This window comes from Microcebus murinus, chromosome 18 (assembly GCF_040939455.1).
Source record: "Microcebus murinus isolate Inina chromosome 18, M.murinus_Inina_mat1.0, whole genome shotgun sequence".
NCBI lineage: Eukaryota > Metazoa > Chordata > Mammalia > Primates > Cheirogaleidae > Microcebus > Microcebus murinus.
The window spans coordinates 57,058,569-57,084,324 of record NC_134121.1 but is presented as its reverse complement, the minus strand read 5'-3'; the positions used below and the strand labels follow the sequence as shown (position 1 = coordinate 57,084,324).

At 47.9% G+C, this 25,756-nt stretch overlaps 2 protein-coding genes across 7 annotated transcripts in view; one reads left to right on the top strand and one right to left on the bottom strand.

The window, feature by feature from the left end:
• The window catches only part of RAB37 (RAB37, member RAS oncogene family), a 66,135-nt gene that overhangs the window by 10,060 nt on the left and 30,319 nt on the right, over nucleotides 1-25,756 (bottom strand). Inside the window, exon 2 of the mRNA XM_020281286.2 lies at nucleotides 3,662-3,772. Within this exon, the coding sequence (XP_020136875.1) occupies nucleotides 3,662-3,772 (111 nt within the window). The remainder of the gene's footprint in view (nucleotides 1-3,661; nucleotides 3,773-25,756) is intronic.
• The window catches only part of LOC105878908 (CMRF35-like molecule 1), a 78,429-nt gene continuing 67,188 nt past the window's right edge, over nucleotides 14,516-25,756 (top strand). For 2 of the 6 annotated variants that reach the window (XM_075994725.1, XM_012778737.2), the window contains exon 1: nucleotides 14,521-14,698. In XM_075994725.1, the coding sequence (XP_075850840.1) occupies nucleotides 14,656-14,698 (43 nt within the window). In that variant the 5' untranslated portion in view covers nucleotides 14,521-14,655. Of the gene's footprint in view, nucleotides 14,699-25,756 lie in introns of all 6 variants that reach the window. The other 4 variants (XM_075994729.1, XM_075994728.1, XM_075994723.1 and 1 more) reach the window with 4 other exon arrangements.

Sequence of the window (25,756 nt, the reverse complement as noted above, 5' to 3'; positions counted from 1 at the left end):
AGAGACGGGAGCAACGCGTCTCCAAGCTGAGGAGTGCCGAGGATTGCCTTTGGAGAGAGCGTGGCCTTGCTAACTTGATTCCAGACTTCTGTCCTCTACTGTGGTTTATGTCATTGGCGCCACCAAGACCCTCTTCGCACTAGCAGAGGAATAAAAGCACTCCGGCTGCGCTGCTTCGTGTGCTGAGTCTGGGGGGACTCATCTGGCTGGGGGAGGAAGTCCATGATCACGGGGATTGGCGTGGCGGGCTTTCCTCTGGGCCACGCCTGTCTGGCCCGCTGGGTCTGCAGCGTGTGGGCAGTGTCATACACAAAGTGTGCACACGCTGTCCCCACGGCCACTGTAATGTCCTGCGGTGTGCTCAAGGGCAGCCTTGGGTGAGTCAGAAGCGAGTGGGGGGTCAGGGATGGTCGGAGTTGGGGCCGTGCAGGAGAGGGGCGGGCTGTGGGATCACACACCTCATATTATGCCACAGGCACACACCTCATGCCACAAATACACACATGCCTTACATCCTACCGCACACCCAATGTCGTACACAACCCCCAAACATACACACCTCACTCCAGCCCAAATGTACACGCACTTGTCACTAACATCACAGTTACAGACAGTTCTCATCCCTCCATCGACACACACATGTCACATCCCTGCACAAACACATGCCCCTCAAAGTGACCCCACACCTCACACCGTCACCAAATGTACACATCATCCCGTAAATTACACCAGTACCTCTTGTCACCCCCAAATCTGAAATGCACACAGGCTCCGCATCGCCCCCAGAAGATACCCCGGTGCTCCCGAGCACAGACCACACGCACACATCACACGCCGTGCTGACGGGGGAGCACTGAGTGCCACATGAAACCCTCATGCTTACTCGGTGGAGGGCCCTTGCATGCTGCCCAGGAGATGTCCCTGTCATCCCGGTGGCTGGAAGGAAACCCCAGAGCTGGGCTGCAGTGGGGCAGGGGCAAGGGATGGAGGGGAGACTAGGACAGAGGCTGGAGGGATGAGGCCTAAACTTAGGTTCAGAAAATGCAGCGTGTGGGCCACCTGCGTCAGAGCCCCCAGGTACGTGTCAGATCGCAGATTCTGGGTCCCCAGCCCAGCTGCATGAAGTGGCATGTGCGTGAGTGCGCTCAGAGTCCGCATTTCAGACAAGCTCCCCCCGACGCTCTTATGTGCACTGAACGAGCGTTTGAAAACTACTGGCCTAAACTGTGCGACCCCTTGACCAGCAGGTGAAAGCATTAGACGTTATTTGGAGAGCAATGCCGAGACACCGAAGGTTGCAGGCAGGTGTGAGCAGAGCAAGGCTTTTGGAAGATGAACTTTGCAGCAGTATTTAGGCAAGACTGGAGAATTTGGGGGAAATGGAGGTAAGACGTAACAAGGTGACCTGAACCAGGAAGGGAGGGGCCGGCTGGGCAGATTGCAGTGTGGACCAGCCAGTGCCCCGGTAAACTGAATCGATGTGCTGGTGATGGAGAATTTGGGGAAGACCTTGATTTGAGAGGCGTCTACATAGGACTCGGGCAGGCCCTGCTTCCAGAAGGCAATGGGCCTGGTGGTTTCTGGGGTGAGGGCACACCCAGGCAGTCCCACACTCGCCTCTGGCTCCGTCCCTGAGCCCCTTCTGCTTCAGTGCACATCGCACAGGAGTTCGGGCCACAGACAGGGCCAGCCACAGGGCACTGCCAGTTGTCGGCTAGGTGTGGTATTTCAAACCTCTGTGTGAAGGACAGATTGGTAAGCGTTTTGCAGCTGGGTCTCGGGGTACTGACAGGTGCCGAGCAGGCAGCTGAGCTTCTGGAAGGCCCATCCCAAGCACGGCGGGAGAGCCCAGCCTGTCCTGTCTCAGGCTGTGTTGGGCGCTCAGTTTGACACTACACTTTCTTTTTTCTCAGAGATTTTGCCCAGCAAGTGGCAAACTTTGCAGATCCCAGCCCTGTGGTCTGTGCAGTGTGACTCAGAGTTTGACACCCAAACGCAGCCCACTCTCTGCCTCCACACCAGGCAGGTGGAAGGATGGATGCGTGAGGAGCCGTGGTGGGACCGTGAGGGTCAGGCTGGGCCTGGGCTTGGGGAGGAGGTGATGCCTGACACCAGGACATCCGGGTTCACATCCCAGCAGCCTGGTCCAAGACCTCACGGATTTGCAGGGCAGCCTTAGCCTCCTGGGACTCAGACCTGCCCCACACCGGCACTCCCTGGGAGCCCCGTTGGTCCCAGTCGGGGGAGAAGCCCTGGAACACACCCCAGCCAAGCTGGCACTTCTGATTCACCTCCTAGACAGTCACCCAGAAGCCATGTCCGTCCCGGACCCTGCGTTCCTTGCTGTGACCCCATGAAAAAGCCCAATCTCTGGGTTTCCTTCTCTGTCTTCTCACCAGTGTGGCACTGCTGTGCCCCGGCCCCGAGTGTGATCTCACAGGCCCTGTGCTCCGAGTCCCAGGGGCTCGCAGACACCATGTTGCTCATATCCGGATGCCAGGATTCTGGAGACCCAACGGAAGGCCCCTCTCCTCTTGTCATGGTCCGAGAGAGGAACAAAGCCCTCCCCTGGGGTCTTCCCACAACTCAAGGGCAGTGGAGAGCAGCCTCAGACTCGGTGACAGTGGAGGGAGACGGGAGGTGTGCAGAGCAGGGACTCCTTGGGCAGCACGGGGGCTGTGGGCAGGACCAGCTTGGGGACACTCTGCTTCCTCAACCCGAGTCATCCGCTGTGCTGGGCCGGGGCTGGAAACAAACTTTCACCCTCAGCCTGCCAGCTCCCTAGGGAGGACCCATGTGACAACCCTAAGTTTGGACTGTGCTTAAAACGTTGTCATCCCTTTGTCCTCCCAGGTTCTTCCAGCCTTGGAGGGCTGACCCAAACAATCTGTGTCAAGAAATTGCTTTACTGGCCTGGCACGGTGGCTCACGCCTGTAATCCTAGCACTCTGGGAGGCCAAGGCAGGTGGATTGCTCGAGGTCAGGAGTTCGAAACCAGCCTGAGCAAGAGTGAGACCCCATCTCTACTATAAATAGAAAGAAATTAATTGGCCAACTAATATATATAGAAAAAAAATTAGCCGGGCATGGTGGCGCATGCCTGTAGTCCCAGCTACTCGGGAGGCTGAGGCAGGATCACTTGAGCCCAGGAGTCTGAGGTTGCTGTGAGCTAGGCTGACGCCACGGCACTCACTCTAGCCTGGGCAACAAAGCAAGACTCTGTCTCAAAAAAAAAAAAAAAAAAAAAAGACATTGCTTTGTTTTCTAGCTTCCAGTTGTGTCTAGCCTGTGGGGAGCCCCAGAAGGAGATGGGGGGCAGGAGAGTGAGGTGGGGTGGGGATTTGTTCCCCTGGCTGCCTCCCTGGGGGCTTCCATGGGCTGCTGTTCCTCCACTGAAAGACACACATAGCTTCTGCCAGGGGGTGCATCCAGTATCCCTCCTCGTGCCTGGGTTCTGGCGCTGCTGCCCTCCCTCTCCTGTTCAGGTCAGAGGCGGACGGAGCCCCTGCACCACCCAGGGCACTGCACCATTCTCCCACACCTTGGGGAATGGGCTCGCCGAAGCGCCTTGAATGAGCCAGTGTGAACGTCCACCTGTTTCCTTCCTGACAGAGGCATGCCAGGGCCGGGCCCAGGGCTGGCACTGCCAGCGGGTGCTTACTGTGAATCCGATGCCCACGGTGGCCGAGAAGGAGCCCGGGATGAACTTGCCCTGGTCGAACTGAACCAGCAGAGATGTCTTCCCCACGCCACTGTCGCCCACCAGGATGGTCTGCAAGGGAGCAGAGGGAGAGGGGTGAGCCCCACGGTGGGATGTCCCTGCGTGGGTCCTTTCTAAGCACATGTGTGCACATGTACACAGACACACATATACTCACAGACAAACACATGTACACACACATATACATAGACACAGAGACATATACACACATATACATACAAACACACCTACACTCAAAGTCAGGCTCAGACATAGACACACATACAGACACACAAACACACCAAACTCTTGATTTTCTACTGAAGTCACTGAAAAGGTGCGATGGCACAGAGGAAGTCTTGTTCCAACCCAAGTCAATGAATGTCTGAGGTGACCATGAGACTGTGCCTCACAGATTTCCAACCACGGGGTGTAAGTGACTGAGGGTCCCCACTGCTATGCTCTGAAAGCCATTGTTTATTTAATTAAGAGTCTCATTCTGTTGCCCTGGGTAGAGTGCGGTGGGGTCATCTCAGCTCACTGTAACCTTTAACTCCTGGGCTCAAGCCATCCTCCTGCCTCAGGAGCTGGGACTACAGGTGCTTGCCATGACGCCTGGCTGTTTTATTTTTAGTATAGATAAGTAAGGTCTTGCTCTTGCTCAGGCTGGTCTTGAACTCCTGACCTCAAGCGATCCTCATGCCTCAGCCTCCCAGAGTGCTAGGATTACAGGCGTGAGCCGCCACGCCTGGCCTAGAAATCCATTATTGTGTTTGCTCCGAGGCCATGCTTCCCACGGGCAATTCCCAACCAAAGGCAGCATGTGGCAGGGACACTGAGGCAGGCTCGGAGACACAGGACCCCTCTGGCAGTGAACTTCAGCTTGAGAACTCCCTTATAGCCTTGTGGAACTTTCCAGAGATCACATGGTGATCTAGGACAATTCCACTCAACGTTCCTGCCCTCTCTCCTTCACGTGAGGTCCGCTCTGCATCATGGTCCGATGGCCTCCCTGGCTCCCACCCCCTTTCTCTCATAGATATTTTCCCCCAATAAAATCTTTGCACATTTAATTCCCTTTTGACATCTACTCCTTGGAAGAACAGGACTAACATGATGTCCATAGATCTTCTGTGTGGGAAAGTCCACAAAAACCAGTCTACAGAATAAAACAAAATCAGGATATCTGGCAGAACATTCACACTTGGCCTTGGGACGAGGCCCTGGGGAGGACAGCATTTCAAAGACAAGTAGATTTTTGGAAAGAGGGGAAGGCCACTTTCCTCTAGGACGTCTGTCCTGGGAGCAAGTAGGGGTGAGAGTCAGCCTGGAAGTTCAGGTGAAATAGTTGAAAGAAAATCATAAACAACAAAGAAGAACTCTACATGTATCCAGAGGCTGGTACCCTCAATGAGTGGATGAACGAACGGATGAACGAACGGATGGATGGATGGATGAGTGGTTAAATGCCTGAGTTTCAAAGTAGACAGCAGCCACTTTCCAAAGACAAGCATTCAAGGTTGTTGGAGGCACAAACTTCAGCTGGACTTGCAAAAACATAAGACGTAAAAGAAAACAAACAACAAACCAAAACATAAAAGCGTAGAGATTGGCAGGGCCTTAGCCCCAGCCACTGTTCGGCTCTGACAGCGGCATTGACGGGAATCGGTATCAGAGCGTGTTGAACATGAGCTTGTCCCTGATGTTGACTTTGGACGTCCCCTGACTGTGGCTACCCCACCCCCACCTCCAGAACCAAATGCTATTCAGCTTTTATTTCCTCCAGGGCTAAAGAGCTCCATTTGTTTGTTATGTGCAGTGGCTTTGATAATTTATATCTCTAATCTAACTTCCTCAGGCTTTAAGCAGTGCTTCCTAGAGAGAATATTCCAGAATGTGAGGGGTAGTTCAGCCGTGTTCACCTCATTCATTTCCTAAAGGATATGACAGATTTTAAATATTTTCCTTTCTATCCTTTTTCCTTCTAGGGCGAAGAGTTCCCATCCCTTTCTCCTCTCATCATAGGAAACAGTCTGTCTTCCTGGGACCCTTTGCTGGTTCGGCGGGGACTGGCCCAGGGGTGCACACAGGGGTCAGCGTTTCGGACTCAGCTGCAGCCTGGCTCCAGGCAGGGGCAGGAGAATCAGGAATCTGTTGGCAAAGACTCCGAGGGCTTTTTGTCTGGGCCGTGACGGAGAGCTCAGAGCTGATCGATTTACAAGTATTGCTGAATTATTGCCCCCAAATCTACGACCTCCGTTAGCCCTGCCCCTCCTCTGTTTGGGCCCGTGAAGCAAGGGGTCCACACGGCTAAAGGCCATCCCCCCAATGGACTACACTTGCTCCAAGCTCACTGTCAGTGTCTCATACCCAGGTCAGAGGCGTGGCCAAGGGGTGGCCGTGCTCAGGGGCTGTGGACAGAGCTTGGATGTGAAGCCTGAGGTGCCCACGTGCGTTCTCCGGAGAGCCTTGGGGATTGGGCTGTGCAGGACGGTGGGGAGAAGGGGAGCAGCTTGTGGACAGGGGTCTGCGGACAGGAGGCTGGCTGTCCCTTAGGCTGCTATTAACACATTTTGGTGTGGAACTTCTGAGAATCCCACATTCTAATCTGGCTTCCAGGTTGGTAGGAAGATATTTTATCCAGGTGGGAAGATCAGACACACTTGATTTAATAGGTTTTTTTTTTTCCAGCTTGATTTGGAATGTTAAGATATTGCAACACATGGTATGTGGGCCTCCATTCATAAGCTCGTTCTGACCCCCAAATGTCCGGGATGGATCTGCATAAAATCATTGCCTTAGATACGCCATAGAGTGTCTCTCTGCACTCAACAACTGCCGGGACTTTTCCTGAAATTCCTCTAGCTTGGCTCCCAGTTTCACTGCTTGGAGAAGCCAGATGTCAATCTCAGGTCCACATTTTTCACCGTGCCTTCCCTCTTCATGTTTCCCTCGGCATTTACAAACACGTTAATAAATTGTGGTTCCGACAGAACCACATTTAGACAAGCGTCTTCGTTCTCTCTTCTTCAGTCATTTTGTTCATGTCTGTATTTGTGCCTCATCCACTTCCAAAGGGACAGCAAAACCCACACCTGCAAGCGGGCACTTAAAGGTCATGCGTGAGAAAAGGCACAAAGGGAGGTGTGTGCGTGCCGGGGCTGGGGCGGCAAATCTCCCACCCCAGAGCGAGACTGGGTCATTGTCTCACTCGAGCATGCGTGGAGTTCTAGGTTTCCTGGCAGTCAAGACAGAGTGGGGGCCGGGCGCGGTGGCTCACGCCTGTAATCCTAGCACTCTGGGAGGCCGAGGTGGGTGGATTGCTCAAGGTCAGGAGTTCAAAACCAGCCTGAGCGAGACCCCGTCTCTACCATAAAAATAGAAAGAAATTAATTGGCCAACTAATATATATATATATAAATCAGCCGGGCATGGTGGCTTGTGCCTGTAGTCCCAGCTACTTGGGAGGCTGAGGCAGGAGGATGGCTTGAGCCCAGGAGTTTGAGGTTGCTGTGAGCTAGGCTGACGCCACGGCACTCACTCTAGCCTAGGCAAGAAAGCTAGACTCTGTCTCAAAAAAAAAAAAAAAAAAAAAAGACAGAGTGGGAAGCCAGGGGGTGTGTGGTGCTTTTTTGTCTGACTTTTTGCCTGAGTCCTTTGCATCCACGAGTGTTTCTCCTGGCATGTGCCGTTACAAGGAATCTGTTAACGTGGATTCTTCTGCAAGGGCCGCTGAATAACAAAATGGGCAATTGCAATTTTGCAGAAGATGTGAAGCTTTTCCTACGGCTGTTGTATCGACCCTGGATAAAAGCAGGGGCCTAACATTAAATCACACTTCATGCAGGCCTCTTGGCGGGAGCCAGGCTAATGCTGTCTAAGTACCCTGCTTTCCCATGACACCATCATTCAGGGGCAGCATTTAGAAAACCTAGATGAATGGGGTGGTTACCATGGCTCCTAAAGTGGCTCTGAGTGACCTTCTTAACAAGACGGGAAATTCAGATGCTATAAAGAAAAAGATTGACCGATCTGCTGCATGGAAATAATAATAATGCTTTGGTTGATGGAAGGTTCCAGAAACAAAATCAAAAAAGAAATGACACAGGAAAAATATTTGCAAGACATGACAGACCAAAGATTAACATCCCTTGTAATATAAAGAGCTCCCAGAAGAAAACGTCAATAGAAAAATGAATAAAAGATGTGAAGAGGCATTTTTTTGGGGGTGTGTGTGTATATGGTTAGTTTTATGTGTCAACTCGGCTGGGCTAGAGTCCAGTTACTCAATTAAACACTAATCTAGATGTTGCTGTGAAGGCATTTTGTAGACATGGTTAACATCTACAGTTAAGTCTTCAGTAATCTGGGTGGGCCTCACCCACCCAGGTTTTAAGAGCAAAACTGAGGTCTCCCTGAGTAAACAGATGAAGAAATTCTGCCTCAAGAGCACAGTATCAGCCCCTGCCTCAGTTTCCAGCCTTCTGGCTGGCCCTACAGATTGTGGACTTCCCAGCCCACAGTTGTTTAAAGTTGTGTAAGGCAATTCCTTCCTACAAACTTTCTCTCTCTCTCTCTCTCTCTCCTCTGCGCTGTTTCTGTCTCTCTGGAGAGCCCTGACTGATACGATGTAATAATATAATATATAATGGTTATATAAAAGGCTGATGAGCTCAATATTGGCTCAGATTTGGGGAAGCAGGCACGCATACACACAGCATTGGTGGAAGTATACATCGGGACAACCTTTGAGCGAGTGATTGACAACATCTATCAAGGTTTCGAGTGCAAATTCCTTTGACTCAGCAATTCCATGGTTTCCTTGTGAAAGGGCACCGAGTCACGTGTGTGAGGATGCTCGCTGTAGTGTGTGCAAGAGAAGATAATTCAGCAATAGAGATTGGTTAACTTCCTGTGACCAAATAATTCCAAAGAATGCAAAAAAAAAAAAAAAAGAGGCTGGTTAACTAAATTTTAGACTCTCCACAGAGTGCAGTGCTGCAGGAATGATAAAAGAATGGTGTGTATCTATATGTACTGTTTGGGGGAAAACTATATTATTAAGTGAAAGAAGCCGGGCGGAGTGACGTACTTGCTCTGATGACCTGTGTGCACCTTACTTAGGTGTGTGTGCTGGAGTGTGATAAACTCTTCTCAGGGGAGCAACGGAGGCCGACAGGGTTACCTTAGAGGCTCTGGGGTAGGTGGGGGACGGAGTGAAGACTTTGACTTTTTGTTTTATCTTTTTGCCTTTTTTTAAAAACATTTACTTGTATTACCTTTTTTTATTTTTTTGAGACAGAGTCTCACTTTGTTGCCCAGGCTAGAATGAGTGCAATGGTGTCAGCCTAGCTCACAGCAACCTCAAACTCCTGGGCTCAAGCGATCCTCCTGCCTCAGCCTCCCGGGTAGCTGGGACTACAGGCATGCGCCACCATGCCCGGCTAATTTTTCTATATATATTAGTTGGCCAATTAATTTCTTTCTATTTATAGTAGAGACGGGGTCTCGCTCTTGCTCAGGCTGGTTTCGAACTCCTGACCTTGAGCAATCTGCCCGCCTCGGCCTCCCAGAGTGCTAGGATTAGAGGCGTGAGCCACCGCGCCCGACCTGTATTACCTTTTTAAATAAAGTAATAATCGCGAGTATTACGGAGCTGGCATTATTGACTATGTTTTCTTCTTTTTTTCATAAAAATAGACTTTAGTTTTTAGAGCAGTTTTCGGTTCAGATCAATATTGGGCAGAAGGTATAGGGATTTCCCATAAATCCCCTGCCCACACCCACACACGCACACTCTCCAGCGTTATCAACGGCTCCCACCTCCAGCTTTTCTTTTTTAATTTTTCCTTTATTAAACAGCCCTAATAGGCTGGGTGTGGTGGCTCACGCCTGTAATCCCAGCACTTTGACAGGCTGACGGGGGATGATTACCTGGGGCCAGGAGTTTGAGACCAGGCTGGGTGACACAGCAAGACCCCATGTCTACAAAAAATAAAAAATAAAAAACCAAGCACAGTGACATGTGCAGGAATTTCCAGCTACTTGGGAGGCTGAGGCAGGAGGATCGCTTGAGACCAGGAGGTCAAGGCTGCAGTGAGCTATGACCGCACCACTGCAATCCAGCCTGAGTGGCAGAGCAAGACTCTGTCTCAAAAAGAAAAAAAAGCCTTAATAAGTGTATTAATTCATTTGGTCAAGTAAATTTATACATGGGTGATCATTCATTTCACCTGGAGTAAATTGCTTTTCTACAGAAGAGCAACAGATCGGTCATGAATACATATATTTAACAGCAGTCATCTCAGTGTGGTAGGACTGGAAGTGATTTAAACTGCATTCTTTGTGTTCATCTGTATTTTTTAATTTTTCTATAATGATCATACATTACTTTCGTTATGGGAAAAAAGCCCGTATGTGTGCTGGGGAGGCACATTGTGCCAGGAGATTCTGGGAAAACCGGAGAGGGATGCTGTGTTTACCTAACTGTTGCTGGACAAATGCTTGCTTTGTTTCTCCAAACAAATCTAGGTCATTAATTGGTGCTTAAAAAAACATCCCACTTTCTGGGCAGAGGGAGCCTGAACTGCAGCTCTTCCGCTTTGTTAATTTCAGCAAGTATCGCGTGCCTGGATACCCGAGGAGCAGGTGGCAAAGATGACAGATGCTTTGTTGTGAAAATTGAAGTGCCCTTTTGTCTTCTCACCCTTGCAGGGGGCTAACCCCCCCGTGGGTCTAGTGCATCTGAGCTTCTATAACAAGATACCATAGACTGGGCAACGTATAAACAACAGAAATTCATTTCTCACGGTTTTGGGGGCTGGGAAGTCCAAGATCAAGGCACTGGCAGATTCTTCTCGCTGTGTCCTCACTTGTTGGAGGGGGCAAGGCAGCTCTCTGGCGCCTCTTTTATAAGGGGCATTAATCCCACCACGATGGCTCAAGACCTAATCACCCCCCACAGGCCACCTCCTAACACTATCACATTGAGGATTAGGTTCAGTGCACGAATTTTGGGGGGACGCAAGCATTCAGACAATACCACCCACTCTTTGGAGACCCCTGCTTTTCTCAGAAATAAGCTTTACCTCTGCCTGAATTCCTGGCAAGACCTTAGCTGAGACCCAGTTTCCCCTTCCATAGACAGCAGAAAAGGGCCGTTAGATCTGGGAAATGTGCCGGGTTGGTGGCATCAGTTACTTGCCTCGTTAAGTTTTCAGTTCGTGATAAAAACATTCTTTCACTTTGGGAGAACTTGTTTTAAAAACAACCTTGGTTGGGGTGGACACCCTGATGACAACAGCTTCGGGATTCTGTTTTATTAACTCTTTGATGTCGGCTTCCTTCTCCACTGTCGGCACTGAACTGGATCTGAGGGCAGCTGTTCTCGGCCCCCCCCCCCCCGGCTGCCCCAACCTCTGCGGGAGGCAGCATGGCTTGCTCACACTAGCCAGACGCGGGTTTGGACCCTGGCTCTGCCCTTTACTAGCTGTGTGACCTTGGACAAGTTACTTGCTCTCTGAGCCTCAATGTCTTCATCTGAAAAATGGAAATAATGTCACCTTTCCTCTGGATTAGCAGTGAGGATTCAATGTGATAACTATGCAAAATATGGAGCATAGCACAAGTGGGTAGAAAAGATGTAGTACAGTTGGGTTCAAGGGCAACTGAAGGGTTCAGAAGCAGTCGGAGAGAACAGTTATGGTTTATAAGAACAGAGACTTGCTTTTGGGTGCTGTGCTAGACAGAGTCTCTCAGCAGAGCATACAGGGCCAGGGGCAGAACGATAATGCAACAAAAATGGTGTATTTGTTTATTCATTCTCTGTCAGTATTTACTGAGCACCGACTGCATGCCAAATGCAGACCTAGCCGCTGCTGGCCCAGCCCTCGAGGACTGGTGGCTGTCAGCTGGGGCAGCGCGGCTCTGCCCATGTGTCTGTGAGTCCGTCCAGCAGGCCGGCCTGGGCGTGTTGTCCGGGCAAAAGCAGAGGTGCAAGGGGTGGGGAAATAGACCCATCGTTTTCGGGAGAAGGACTATGAAGTCAAAGGGTGTGTATCCAAGGAGGCATCGCTAATCAATCTACCACGGCCTGGAGCTCATACAAGTCTGGGGGCCCTTTTGAAGCAAAAGGATTCCCCAAGTAAGGGATACAAAATTCAGTACAGGGTCTTGCATGGATGCTAATTAAGTGAGGGGTGCTGCTTAAGCTCCATCAGCTTCAGGGCAATCCCTAGAAGCTGAGTGCAGCCCAGGAGGGGAGCACAGTGCAGCCCCAGTGGTGCTGGTGGCAGAGCCCGGAGCGAAGCCCTCAGTGAAGCCACTCCAGCCCGAGGGCCTGAGTTCCGAGCGACCGTCTGCCCAGGTCCCTGTGAAGTCTGGCTGCCGCTGTCTCCTGTTGCTTCTCTATTGGGAGGCGTTTTAGTTCTTTGGCTTCCTTCGGTTCCACCTGGTTTTGTGATTCTCGAGTGGGCCGTGCAACAAGCTTCCTGGGGAACTTCTGTTGCAGAGTGGGGGAGGCCGGCTGGCCTTTCAGTACAGGAACCTCTCCACTTGGGAGCAGGTTGGGTTCTGAAAAAGTCATCTGTAGTTTGCAAGGCCAAAGTGACCAAGTGAAGTTGCTTTACAAGTCTCTGTCTTTGTAACCAAGAGAACCCAACAAATGCATCAACACACACACCCACGCACTACAGTACTTGAATATCCACAGGCACACGCATGCACACACACACCACTAGCATACACACGTGCAATACAGACATGTGTACACACAGCTTGTTCTCACAAACACGGGCATGCACAAAACATGCGTACACATGCATGTATACACATACACATACATGCATGGGTGCTTTAGGGCAGGAAGAGCATCAGATGACCTGCCTGATCCCCTTCTTTCACAGACAGGAACCCGGGAGCTCTGGGAGGGAACTGTCTCAGGCATAGGTCAATGCCCAAGCCAGGATTAGGGCCTCAGATGGGTTTTTGAGGACACAGGGCCCCCAGAACAGCCAACTCTCCTGTATCCCCACAGGCACATAATTCTCTGTCCTTGATTCAAAGGGGAATCCTCCCTGGGGGGCCGTGTCTGGGAGGGGCCAGGACGGAGGATGAGGATGGGGCTACAGGCAGGACTTCTGGTAGTCCATTCTCTTCACCCCTTGCTGCCTGTGCCCAGGAGAGGAAATGTTATCCCTTGACCCTTGTTCCTCAGGGCTGCCCCACTATGCTTTTCTTATTTTTTAGTTTTTTTTTTTTTTTTTTTTTTTTAGACAGATTCTCACTCTGTTGCCCAGACTAGAGTGCTGTGGCATCAGCTTAGCTCACAGCAACCTCAAACTCCTGGGCTCAAGCAATCCTTCTGCCTCAGCCTCTCGGATAGCTGGGACTACAGGCATGTGCCACCATGCCTGGCTAAATTTTTTCTATATATTTTTACTTGGTCAATTAATTTCTTTCTATGTATAGTAGAGATGGGGGTCTCACACTTGCTCAGGCTGGTTTTGAACTCCTGACCTTGAGCGATCCGCCTGTCTCGACCTCCCAGAGTGCTAGGATTACAGGCATGAGCCATCGGGCCAGCCCCCACTGTGCTTAGTTCCTGGTCATTTCTCTGGAAGCCGGAGGCTTCCCTGCTGCAGAGGGCTGATGCGTGTCAGTGTCCCCACCCATGCCCTGGGCAGAGGGCCTGTGGGCAAGCAGTGGAGACCAGAGGGCTGACCAAACCCAACCCTCCGACTGTTGACATTACTTTATGGCTGCAGATATGTAAAGTGAGAGGCCACCTCTGGCCACATCCTGGAAAAGCCACAGCTTGTCATCTGCTGTGTTTTTCTGTGCAAATAACCTCCCTGCACTCTTACTCATTCCTGATTAGGGTGCGAGGGTTGTGTTCCTCCTCAGGACTGACTGTCTTGTCAAGATGTCCCAGGGTGTGTGGGCCACTTGGTGACACTAGCTCCAGGTGCAGAATATGAGAAAGGCCCAGTGCTTTTGTAACCCCTGTGCTCTTCCCTGAGGGCTCTCTGGGATCCTGCTGAGGGGGGAGAGGGAAGGTGGGCATGGTTGTCAGAAGGGAGTGAGGCAGGCAAAACTAGGGCTTCCTCTCTCGTTTCCTTTCTTTCTTACCTCAATAAATAGCTGTTATAAGGTGGGGGTGGCACTGAGGGGGTGATATTCACAAGCAACGAGCTGGTTCTTCCCAGAGGAGTCCCTGGTACAATTGACATGTTTCTGGAGGCTCAGGCTAGTGTAGGTGTCCGTGGGCTCTCACCTGGTACGTGTGGGGGGCAGTATAAGAGTTTCTGACATTCTCTGGACGAAGCCCCTCTTGCCCCTGGGCCACTAGGGCCCTGCCTGCATCTTGCTGCTCTTGGAGACCCTCCCTTTGCAGTCTGGTTTTGATGCACCTGCAGCCTCCTCATCCCCCCTCGTTCCAATCTCAGCCTGGGAATCTCTCCTCTGGCTTTGGCCTGCAGCCCCCTCAATCCTGATGAACTCCTGGCCTTCTGGGCTCCCGGGAACCTGGCTACACCTGGAACTCCCAGGTTTAGGGCATTCTGCCCATCAGGCTTGGCTCACCAGGCCCCAGCCTGCCCACCGTGGAGAAGGAAGGGTAAGGGCCGGCCAGACCCGGTGGGCTGTGTCTGCAGATTTCCCAAAGACAGAGAAGGAGCCCAAAGTTCCCTTTTTAGAGAACCCGTGGTAGCTCCGGGCAGGGAGGTATTTCTCAAAAGGTTGTTCATGCTCACTCCGACGCCTTGCATTGCTAACTGCCTTGAAATTTCACCCATTCCACCTCCTTCCTCTTTTAGTCTCATTCACAGTGGGAAGTGACCGAAGGAGGAAGTGCCAGGGCGAGAGTGAGCAAGAGCAGAAGGTGGCAGATGAAGGCGCTGAGCCAGTAGCGAGCTCCTGCTGACCGCCTCAACCGAGGGGACCAGTGCGGAGAGAAAATGCACCTGCCGACCCTCTTCCTCCTCCTCTTCTGGCTCTCAGGTGAGCGGGCCTGCGCCGTCTCGGGCACAGCTTAGCCATCGGAGGAGGTGGTGTCAGAGGGAGGAGACACGACGAGCCTTGTGTATTTCAGCCACCCGCACGGGCCCTCACCCGGTGTCTCAGCACCTACGGCTGCTGGGGCAGGAACAGGGAGCGTGGCCTTTATGATACACCCAGCACAAGGCGTGACTCCTGGCCACCCCCAGGAGCTGATGACATAAAATACACAGACCGATGGGTCCCCACACTCCCCATACACCCGGGCAGGGAAAAGCAGAGGAGCCCGGGTCGCTCAGGAGAGCAGGTGGATGCCCGATCCTGGACAGGACTGTCACCTTCGTGAATGGGTCATGAGCGGGGGAAGGCTTCGGGGTAGAAGTGAGGGTGGAGGGGCTCTGAAGGAAGGACAGAGAGGGTTTGCCAGGAGGGTAGGGGGAGGCGATTCTAGACATTTGGGGCAGGAGGGAAGGGTAAAAGTTGCAGAGGGACCCACATCTGAGGGCTAGAGAAGCCTTAAATTGGTGGAGACCATTCTGATTTAAAAAAAAAAAAGGGGGTTTTCTTGACTTTTAAATGTTGGGGGCTCCAGGACTCATCCACGGCTGCTTCACTGGAGTCCCTCCCTTGTTGAGCTCGTCTGCTCTCTTGGCTTGAAAGGCCATCTCTGTGCAGGTGACCTGCGGTTTAGCACCCCCAGCCTGGACACGGCTCCCAGGACTCCAGAATCTCACATCCAGCTGCCTGCTCAGCATCTGTGCTCAGGTGTTGACATTTCAAATGGGACCTGGCCAGGACTTCACCCTTGAATCTCTTTCCTCCCCCAGTCTTCCCCATATTTGTGTTTGGCAACTCCATCTTACTCAGTGCCCAGCAAAACCTGGGACATCCATCTCTATCTGTCATACCACGTGCTGACCCTTGGAAAATGTGAGCCAGATCACGTCTCTCCTCTGGTCAGAACCCTCCAGTGACCTCCCAGCCTATTCAGAGTGGGAATGCAAAGTCCTCACAGAGGCTACAAGGTGCTCACAATCTGGTCCCCCTGTCGTGTCACCTCCCTGGTATCTTCTTCTACCCTTCTCCTTCCTGCTCAAAATACTCCAGCCATGCTGGCCTCTTAGATGTTCTTTGAATGAGCTAGGCACACTGTGGCCTCAGGGCCTTTGCACTTGCTGTTCTTTCTGCCCAGAATGTTCTTCCCCAGAGAGCCACAATCTCCAGTCCCTCACGTCCTCCACGTCTTTGCTTCTCATTAAGGCCTTCATTGGTGGCCCTGATTAAAATCCTAATTCCCTTGCATTATTTTTCTTCATTGTTTGTCTCTTCCCTTCCCCTATTTTTTTTTTTTCTTTTTGAGACGGAGTCTCACTCTGTTGCCCAGGCTAGAGTGAGTGCCGTGGCATCAGCCTAGCTCACAACAACCTCAAACTCCTGGGCTCAAGAGATCCTCCTGCCTCAGCCTCCCAAGTAGCTGGGACTACAGGCATGCGCCACCATGCCCGGCTAATATATATATATAGTTGACCAATTAATTTCTTTCTATTTTTAGTAGTGACGGGGTCTCGCTCTTGCTCAGGCTGGTCTTGAACTCCTGAGCTCAAACTATCCACCTGCCTCGGCCTCCCAGAGTGCTAGGATTATAGGCATGAGCCACTGCACCTGGCCCCTTCCCCTATTTTGATAGACTGTAAGCTTCAAGAGGGCAGGGATTGGCCAAGCGTGGTGGCTCACGCCTGTAATCCTAGCACTCTGGGAGGCTGAGGCGGAAGGATTGCTCGAGGTCAGGAGTTTGAAACCAGCCTGAGAAAGAGCGAGACCCTATCTCTACTATAAACAGAAAGAAATTAATTGACCAACTTAAAAAAAAAATATATATATATACACAAAATAATTAGCCGGGCATGGTGGCGCATGCCTGTAGTCCCAGCTACCTGGGAGGCTGAGGTAGGAGGATCGCTTGAGCCCAGGAGTTTGAGGTTGCTGTGAGGTAGGCTGACGCCACGGCACTCACTCTAGCCTGGGCAACAAAGTGAGACTCTGTCTCAAAAAAAAAAAAAAAAAAAAAAAAGAGGGCAGTGATTTTTGTGCTTATAAGCATACTAGGTACTCATTAGACAAATAATAAGTTATTTGTTGAATAAGTGAATATGTCCAGTAGAGAGGGAATAATATGATTGCCATAACGTTCCTTCCCCAATCTTTCTCTTCCTACTTTCATGGAACTGAACAATTAAAACTCTTAAAATTGATTGGAGAGGACATACATTGCTGATGGGAATGTACAAGGGTGCAGCCACTTGTGAAATAATTTGGCGGTTCCTTAAAGTGTTAAAGATAGAATTACAACATGATTACAGCAATAAGTCCACTTCTACATATATACCTAGGAGAGCTGAAAACACATGTCTGTGTAAAAACTTGTGCCTAAGTGTTCATGACAACATTATTCATAATATCCAAAATGTGGAAACAACCTGAATGTCCATCAGTTGGTGAGTGGATAAATGCAATGTGGCATCTCCATACAATGGAATATTATTCAGCCATAAAAAGGAAGGGAACGCTGATCCGCGCTACAGCACGGATGGAGCCTGAAACGTCATGCCAAGTGAGAGAAGCCAGACACTAAGGCCGTCCACTGTATGAGTCCCTTCACATGAAATGTCCGGAAGACGCAAATGTACAGAGATGGAAAGTAGACAGTGGTTTCCAGGTGCTGGGGCAGGGGTCAGGGGAGTGACTGCTAATGAGTGTGGGTTTTTTTCTGGGGTGGGGGTGATGAAAATATTCTGGAACTAAACAGTGGTGCTGGTGGTGCAATTTTGTGAATGTCCTAAAAACCACAGAGTTGTACATTTTAAAAGGGTGAATTATACTGCAATAAAAAAGTAACTGGAGAGCAGAGAGAAGGGGAGCAGCAGAGTGCTCCCGGGGGCAGCACGTGGCAGGCGTGTAGACCCGAGGCTCTGCAGAGGGGCGCTCGTGGCAACTGGACGGCCCTTCATGGTTCGTGACACTTTCATGTGGTCTCATGTGATCCATCGGTCACAGAAATGAAAAAGATGATTTCAAGAATTGGTAAGTACTGTCAGGAAAACAGAACAAGATGACGTGACACAGTGGGATTGGGGTGGGGGGACGGAAAGGACCCCTCTGAGAAGGGTCTGGGACGTCTCTCTGGGCTGAGACCCGGAAGAGGAGGGAGGGGAAGGGGCAGGCACTGGGGAGCAGGGCCGCTTTCCAGGCACAGGGGACAGAGAGGGTAAAGGGCGCTGGTGATGAGCTTGGCCGGCACGTTTGAGGAACAGAGAGGTCAGCATGGCTTGTCACATGCTTCAGAGCAGCCTGGTGGGGCCGGTCACGGGCATATCATCATCTCCTGCGGGAAACAGGTCACAAGGGAGGAAAGTGACCTGCCCAGGAACGCAAGGGGGATGAAGGCAGAGTGAGGAGTGGTTTTTGGACACTCGTCCCCGGGTGCCAGTGTAGAGACGGAGGAGACAGACTTTGGGTGAGAGGCTCTGAGATGCGTCGTCCGGGCAGGGAACGTGCAGCCAGGACTGTTTGCTCCCGACGTCTGGAAACAGAGGAGCTAGAGTCGCGCTGGGGTGTGTGTGGCTGGGTGTGCGACTGAGGCAGGCTGGAGGTCCTACGGGAAGTGGCAGAGAAGCCAGCAGGTGCAGCTGCCTGTGCTAACGCGGAACCGCACGATCTTGGGAACCCCTGTGCCCCGGTTCCCACCAGCCTGTCCCCATGCGAACTCCGATTGCAAGCAGCAAATTCACCCAGCGCTACTTCCCTCTTCTAAAGAGTTCGTTGTTCTAAAATACTCAAGGAAAAAAAAAATACCGACCAGAAAGTTCATTTTCTGTGAGAAAGGAAGAGTTACTTTGGTTTTTTTTTGTTTTTTTTTGCATTCGAAGAAGTGCATCTGCAAGACAGGAAGAGATTTTTGATGATCCTATTTTTTTCAGAGGAAAATGAGCTGCTGCGTCCAACTTCAGCCACATCGCAGGTGGTGGCGGAGACGGACGAGGCCCCTGGGGTGCTGACCCAGAGTGGAGACCAGCTGATGTCCTGTGCCCAGCCAGAGACGGGCCAGGCCTGACCCTGTCACGCCCTGACTGTGCACAAGTCACTCCTGTCTGGGGCCCCGATTCCTCCTGCTCTGGGGTAATCCCGCGGGGTCCGGGCTGGGGGTAACCGCCTGAGCGCTGCCACCTGTGTCAGGAGGGTTTGGCCAGCGGGACTGGGGCTCTGCCCACGTTGGATGGGGCGCGGGTGCCAGGGACAGAGGGCTCCAAGCAGTGAGTGGGGCGGAAGGGTCAAAGGTCGGGCCCAATCCCAAGGTTCAGGCGAGAGGCCAGGGGACTCACTCGGGAGGCGACATGGGCCAACGATGCCACCAGGGGTGTGTGTGTGGGGTGCGTCTGTATTAGTTTCTTCTTGCTGCTGTGACAAAGTATCCCGGCACCAGTTACTATGTTACGGTTCCGGAGGTCGATGGGGAGTTCTATTAATAAAATCAAGGTGTTGGCAGGGTTGCGTTCCTTCTGGAGACTCTAGGGGTAGAATCCATTTCCTAGACTTTTCCAGCTTCCAGAGGCTTCCAGCGTGTTTTGTCTTGTGGCCCCACCTCACTCTTGCTTGTCCCCACATCTTCTTCTCTGGCTCTGACCCCCTGTCTCCCTCCCGTAAGGATGCCTGTGCTTACAGTAAGGCCCCCCCATGATCCAGGACACTCCCCCATCTCAAGGTCCTTAATGACCAAAGTCCCTTTGGCCACGTGAAGGACACATTCTCAGGTTCTGGGGACCAGGAAGTGGACATCCGTACGGAGTCATTTCTCTGCCCACCATACCGTCAGACAGCCTGTTCCAGGCACTAGGTTTTCCCAAGATTTCAGACCTAATACACGCTCACTGTAGACACTTAGGAAAGTCCAGAAAACAAATGAAGAGTTAGTGGGGGGAAAACCTCTTCTGCCCGTAATCCTGATGCCCAAGGCAACCAGTCGTTAACTTTTTGGTTTATTTCCTTTTAATCTTTTTTTCTATGACTGTCTTAAAGATTAGTTGGGATTATACAATAGATGAGATTTTTAAAAACCCAATTTTCCTGGGTGGCTTACGCCTGTAATCCTAGCACTCTGGGAGGCCGAGGGGGGAGGATGGCTGGAGCTCAGGAGTTCAAGACAAGCCTGAGCAAGAGCTGTCTCTACTAAAAACAGTAAAAATTAGCCAGGTGTGGTGGTGCGTGCCTGTAGTCCCAGCTACTTGGGAGGCTGAGGCAGGAGGATTGCTCCAGCCCAGGAGTTCAAGGTTGCAGTGAGCTATGATTGTGCCACTGTACTCTACCCTGGGCAACAGAGCAAGACCCTGTCTCTAAAAAAAAAAAATGTTTTTATTTGCTGCTAGATTATTCAAACTGAATGTTTCAAATTTTGTTATTCACTTAAATTTCCTCTTTGTGACTTGTTTCTTCTTGTTTTTGATCAATTTTCCAATGGGAGGTCTTGATGTTTTTCTTGTATATAATCTTTGTTAAGAGAAATTAACATATTAATATTTTTAAATATTAAGCATATTAATATTCAGCATATATTATTAAGCATAATATTAAGCATATTAATATTTTTCTGTGTTGTTTGTTCTAAATATTTCTTCCCATTTGTTCTTTGCCTTTTCAGCCTTTTTTCTTGTAATGTCCGAGTGTCATATTGGTATATAGTCAAATTTATTGACTTTCTTTTTTCTTCTCTTTTTTTAGCTAACACATCGTGCTGTGTTTTATTGACTTTTTCTTATGTGATGTCTTCTAATAATGTTAAGTGTAGGAAGTTCTCCCTTTCATCCAGAGATTTTATAAAGATTCACTTCTGTTTTCTTTTCTTTTCTTTCTTTTTTTTTTTTTTTTTGAGACAGAGTCTCACTTTGTTGCTCAGGCTAGAGTGAGTGCCGTGGCGTCAGCCTAGCTCACAGCAACCTCAAACTCCTGGGCTCAAGCGATCCTCCTGCCTCAGCCTCCCGAGTAGCTGGGACTACAGGCATGCATCACCATGCCCGGCTAATTTTTTTTTTCTATATATATTAGTTGGCCAATTAATTTCTTTCTATTTATAGTAGAGACGGGGTCTCGCTCTTGCTCAGGCTGGTTTCCAACTCCTGACCTCGAGCAATCCGCCTGCCTCAGCCTCCCAGAGAGCTAGGATTACAGGCGTGAGCCACCGCGCCCGGCCTCTGTTTTCTTTATTTAAAAAATGATTTGCTGTTTTATGTTTCTCTCCTTCCTCTGCCCTGAGTTTACTTACGTGCTGAGAGATGACAAACCCCTCAGTGCCTGCACTAACCCTTCCTTCCCCGCCTGTCTCTGAAGACTTCTACAGGATATATTAAATTCTTAAATAAACGAGCCCTATTTTTAGGCTATTTGCTCTGTTCTATTGATAGGTTTATCTATTCTTGCTTTATTTCCAAGCTGATTTCCATATTATGGCTAGATTAGGTTTTAATATCTGGCAGGGGATAGTCCTTACTAATATTTAAAGTGTTAAAAAATTCTCATCTGTTCATTTATTTAGATCGTCTCTAGTGTACACACACACACACACATATACACACATACTAGAGGGGATCTGAATATATATGTACATATACTAGAAATTATCTGAAAAAATACATATGTCATAAAAATGTTCTGGGGGTTTTCAAGTAAAATCTATAAATTCATTTGGGAAGGAGAAGACACTTTACAACATAGAACATTTCCTTTAATATCATAATATAACTCTTCTTTTATTTAAACTTTTTATGTCTTTCAGTAAAATTTCATTGTGCTTTCTTTTCTCCTACAAATCTTTATTGTTTCTGTTACAGTTATTCCTAGAAATTTAATACACTTTTATTGCTAATGTAAATGAGCACGTTACCACTTTATTTTCCAATTGTTTATTACTGGTTTATAGGAAAGCCATTTATTTTTATATTTTTATTGTATAGTTGGCTACTCTATTAAATTATGAGTTAAATTTTTTTTAATTTACAATTTAAAAATTTTCTCTAAATGTTATCATTTTCAATAATTATAAATTTTATGTCTTTCCTTATCTTGCTACATTGATCATAACTTCCAGAATCATGTTATTATATATTATATATTGGAAACTCATGTTGGAAACCCATGTTTTATTTATAATTTCAATTGGAATGCCTATAGTATTTCACAGTTAAAAATAATTTGGCTGTTGGTTTATGGTATTCTTAAAAGTCTTTGTAGAAAATAACACATGTACAGAAAAGTGCATAAAACATCAGGGTCCAGGTTAACAAATTATTAGAAAGTAAATACCAATGTCTCACATTAAGTGTTGTGTTTGCTGAGATCTTTGATAGATAATCTTTATCAGATAAAGGCAGTTCTCTTATTTTGCTAAGAGTTTTTTGAAAGTCATGAATGTATATTGATTTCTTTTTTTTTTTTATTTCAAAATATTACAGGGTTGCAAATGTTTTTGGCTACGTGTATCAATTTTATTATACTTGAGTCAGGGTTATAAGTGTGTCCATCAGCCAGACAGTGTTCATTGTACCCGTTAGGTAGCTTTTTGCCCATCCCCTCCTCTTCCCACCTGCTGCTTGATTTCTGCGGAGTTTTACTCCCTCCTGTGCATATGTGTGCTCATCGGTTAGTTTCAGTTTAATAGCAAGTACATGTGGTGTTTTTTTCCCCCATTCTTTAGATACTTCACTTAGGATTATGGTCTCTAGTTTCATCCAAATTGTTGCAAAAGGCCTTAATTCATCCTTCTTTATGGCTGTGTAATATTCCAAAGTATTCATGTACCACATTTTGTTAATCCACTCATGATTGATGGGCACTTAGGTTGATTCCACATCTTTGCAATTGGGACTTGTGCAGCAATAAACATTCACATGTGGGTATCTTGTTAATAAAACAACTTCTTTTCCTTTGGGCAAATACCCAGTAGTGGGATTGCTGGATCAAACAATAGGTCTACTTTTAGGTCTTTGAGGAATCTCCTTACTGTTTTCCATAGAGGTTGTGCTAATTTGCAGTCCCGGGGTGTTCATTTCTACCAAATGCTTTTCTCTGCGTCTTTTGAGATGAGCATATGATTTTTCTCCTTTATTCTGTTAACGTGGCATATTATCATCACTGATTTTCTGATATTAAAGCCATCTCACATTTTTGGCATAAATCCAACTTGGCGATGATGTATTATCTTTTTATAAATATTTATTGCTGGATTCAGTTTGCTGATTTTTTTGTTTCAAACTTTTGCATTTATTGATTTTATTTTATTTCATTATTATTATTATTTTTTGGAGACAGAGTCTTGCTTTGTCACCCGGGGTAGAGTTTGGTGGCGTCATCCTAGCTCACTGCAGCCTTAAACTCTAGGGCTCAAGGGATCCCCCAGCCTCAGCCTCCCAAGTAGCTGGGACTACAGGCATGTGCCACCATGCCTGGCTAATTTTTCTATTTTTAATAGAGACGGGGTCTCGCTCTTGCTCAGGCTGGAAACTTTTGCATTTATGTTCATGAGTGGTATTTGCCTATAATACTTTCTTGCTCTGCCCTTGTCAGGTTTTGGCATCAAGATTATGCTGTTCTCATTAAATGGGTCTGGGATTGTGTCCTCTTTTCCTATGTTCTGGAACATTTTGTGTAACACAGACATTATTGCTTCCTGAAATGTCTGGTGAATTTTTCCATTGAGCTGTATAGGCCTGGAGTTTTCTTTTGGGGAAGTTTTAAACAATGGATATGATTCATTTAAATAGACGTGGGACTATTCAGGTTTTCTATATCTTATGTGTTTCTATATATATTAGTTGGCCAATTAATTTCTTTCTATTTTATAGTAGAGACGGGGTCTCGCTCTTGCTCAGGCTGGTTTCGAACTCCTGACCTCGAGCAATCCACCCGCCTTGGCCTCCCAGAGTGCTAGGATTATAGGCATGAGCCACCTCGCCCGGCCTATTTTTTTTTTAATTAAAAGTTATTTTCACATCTTTTTTCCTTTTTTTCTACACCTGATCTGTATAGAACATCCAGAAAGTTCTTAGTACCCTATCCAGTTAATCTTTCTCCCATTTATAAATCACTATTGTGATTTCTATCACTATAGATTAATCTGCCTGTTGTAGGACTTCACATAAATGGATCATAAAATATATTGTCTTCTGTGTCTGTTTTTCATGCAGCGTGTTTTTAAAATTCACCCATGTTGTTTTGTATGTCAGTAGTTTGTGCCTCTTATTATTCTGAAGTGTGCCAGTATTATAAATATACACTATTTATTTATCCATTTTCCTGTTGGACATTGAGCTATTTCTAATTTGCGGTTATTATGAATACAGCTGCTATGAAAATTCATTTTGTGTATATTTGTTTTCATCTCTTAGATAAATACTTAAAAATGGGATTGCTAGGTAATAGGGTAGAGTCATGTTTACCTTTATAAGAAATTGAAAAACACTTTTCCAAAGTGTTCAATAGTGGTTGAATCATTTTACACTCCCACCAGCAATGTATGAAAGTTCCAGTTGTGTCACATTTTCTCCAACTTTTATATTGTTAGACTTTCAAACTTTAGCCATCTAGTTGGTTTTAGGTGGTATCTTATTGGATTATTGTTTTTCTTTCTTTTTAGAGATGGAGTCTTGCTCTGTTGCCCAGGCTGGAGTGCAGTGGCACAATCATAGGTCACTGCAGCCTCAAACTCCTGGGCTCAAGGGATCCTCCTGCCTCAGCCTCCTAAGTAGCTAGGACTACAGGTGTGCACAACCATGCCTGGCTAATTAAAAAATTTTTGCAGGGACAGGGTCTTGCTATGTTGCCCAGGCTGGTCTTGAATGCCTGGCCTCAAGTGATTCTCCTGCCTCGGCCTCCCAGAGTGCTGGGATTATAGGCATGAGCCATCACATCCTGCCTGGAGTTTTAATTTGCATTTCTTGATGATTAATGATGTTGAACACTTTTTATATGTCATTGGTCATTGGATATCTTCCTTTATGAAGTATCTGTTCAAGTCTTTTGCATTTAAAAAAATTGGATTGCTTTGTTTTTATTATTGAGTTGTGGGAGTTCTTCGTATAGTCTGGACGTGCCTTTTTTCAGATATTTATATATTGTGCATGAAAACTCTAGATTGCATCATAATCTCTTAGAAAACCAGAGTTCAATGTGGTAAGAGCCGGAGACAGTTTTATCACAAATAGGCAGAGCCCCACAACCAGATGAATGCCCGCCAGGAAACTGGGCTCCACCCACAAATCTGCTGTCTATGAAATATGATGGGAACTAAGAAAAATACACACAACCTCTCCAGGAAAGATAAGTTTGCAAGCTTTCTTTTGTTAACTATGAAAAACGTTTCTGCATAACAAAGGAAACATAGCATTAAGCTAAATATTCAAACAAAAGAATACACGTGAAAACTATTCACAGGACACAAATACATCTGAAAATTGTTACGGAAAATAAATTTGAGATGAAAGGATTAAAATTTGAGATGGAAGTCCCTTAAAAACTTGATTCGATTATAGACAATATAAACATATATATATATAAACATATTTCAACAAAAATGAAAACATTACATATCAAAACTTGTGCAATATGACAAAAGTTGTATTCAAAAATAAAATGTTAGGAAGAAGTTTGGCTGTTCCCCAAAGAGTTAAACATAGAGTCATCATCAGACGCAGTAATTCCACCCCTAGGTATACACCCAAGAAAGCTGAAAACCTGTTCCGCACAAACACTAGTACATGAATGTTCACGGCAGTACTACATTTCATAGCCAAAAAATGCAACAACCCAAATGTCGTCAACTGATGGGTGGGTAAATAAAATGTGGCCTGTCCACACACTGGAATATCATTCAGTCATAAAAGGAACGAGATAGCAGCGTATGCTACGACATGGATGAACCTTAAAAACATCATGCTAAGTGAAAGAAGCCAGGCAGAAAACAACCATACTTTGCATGGTTCCATCCATATGAAATGTCCAGAAGAGGCAAATGCACAG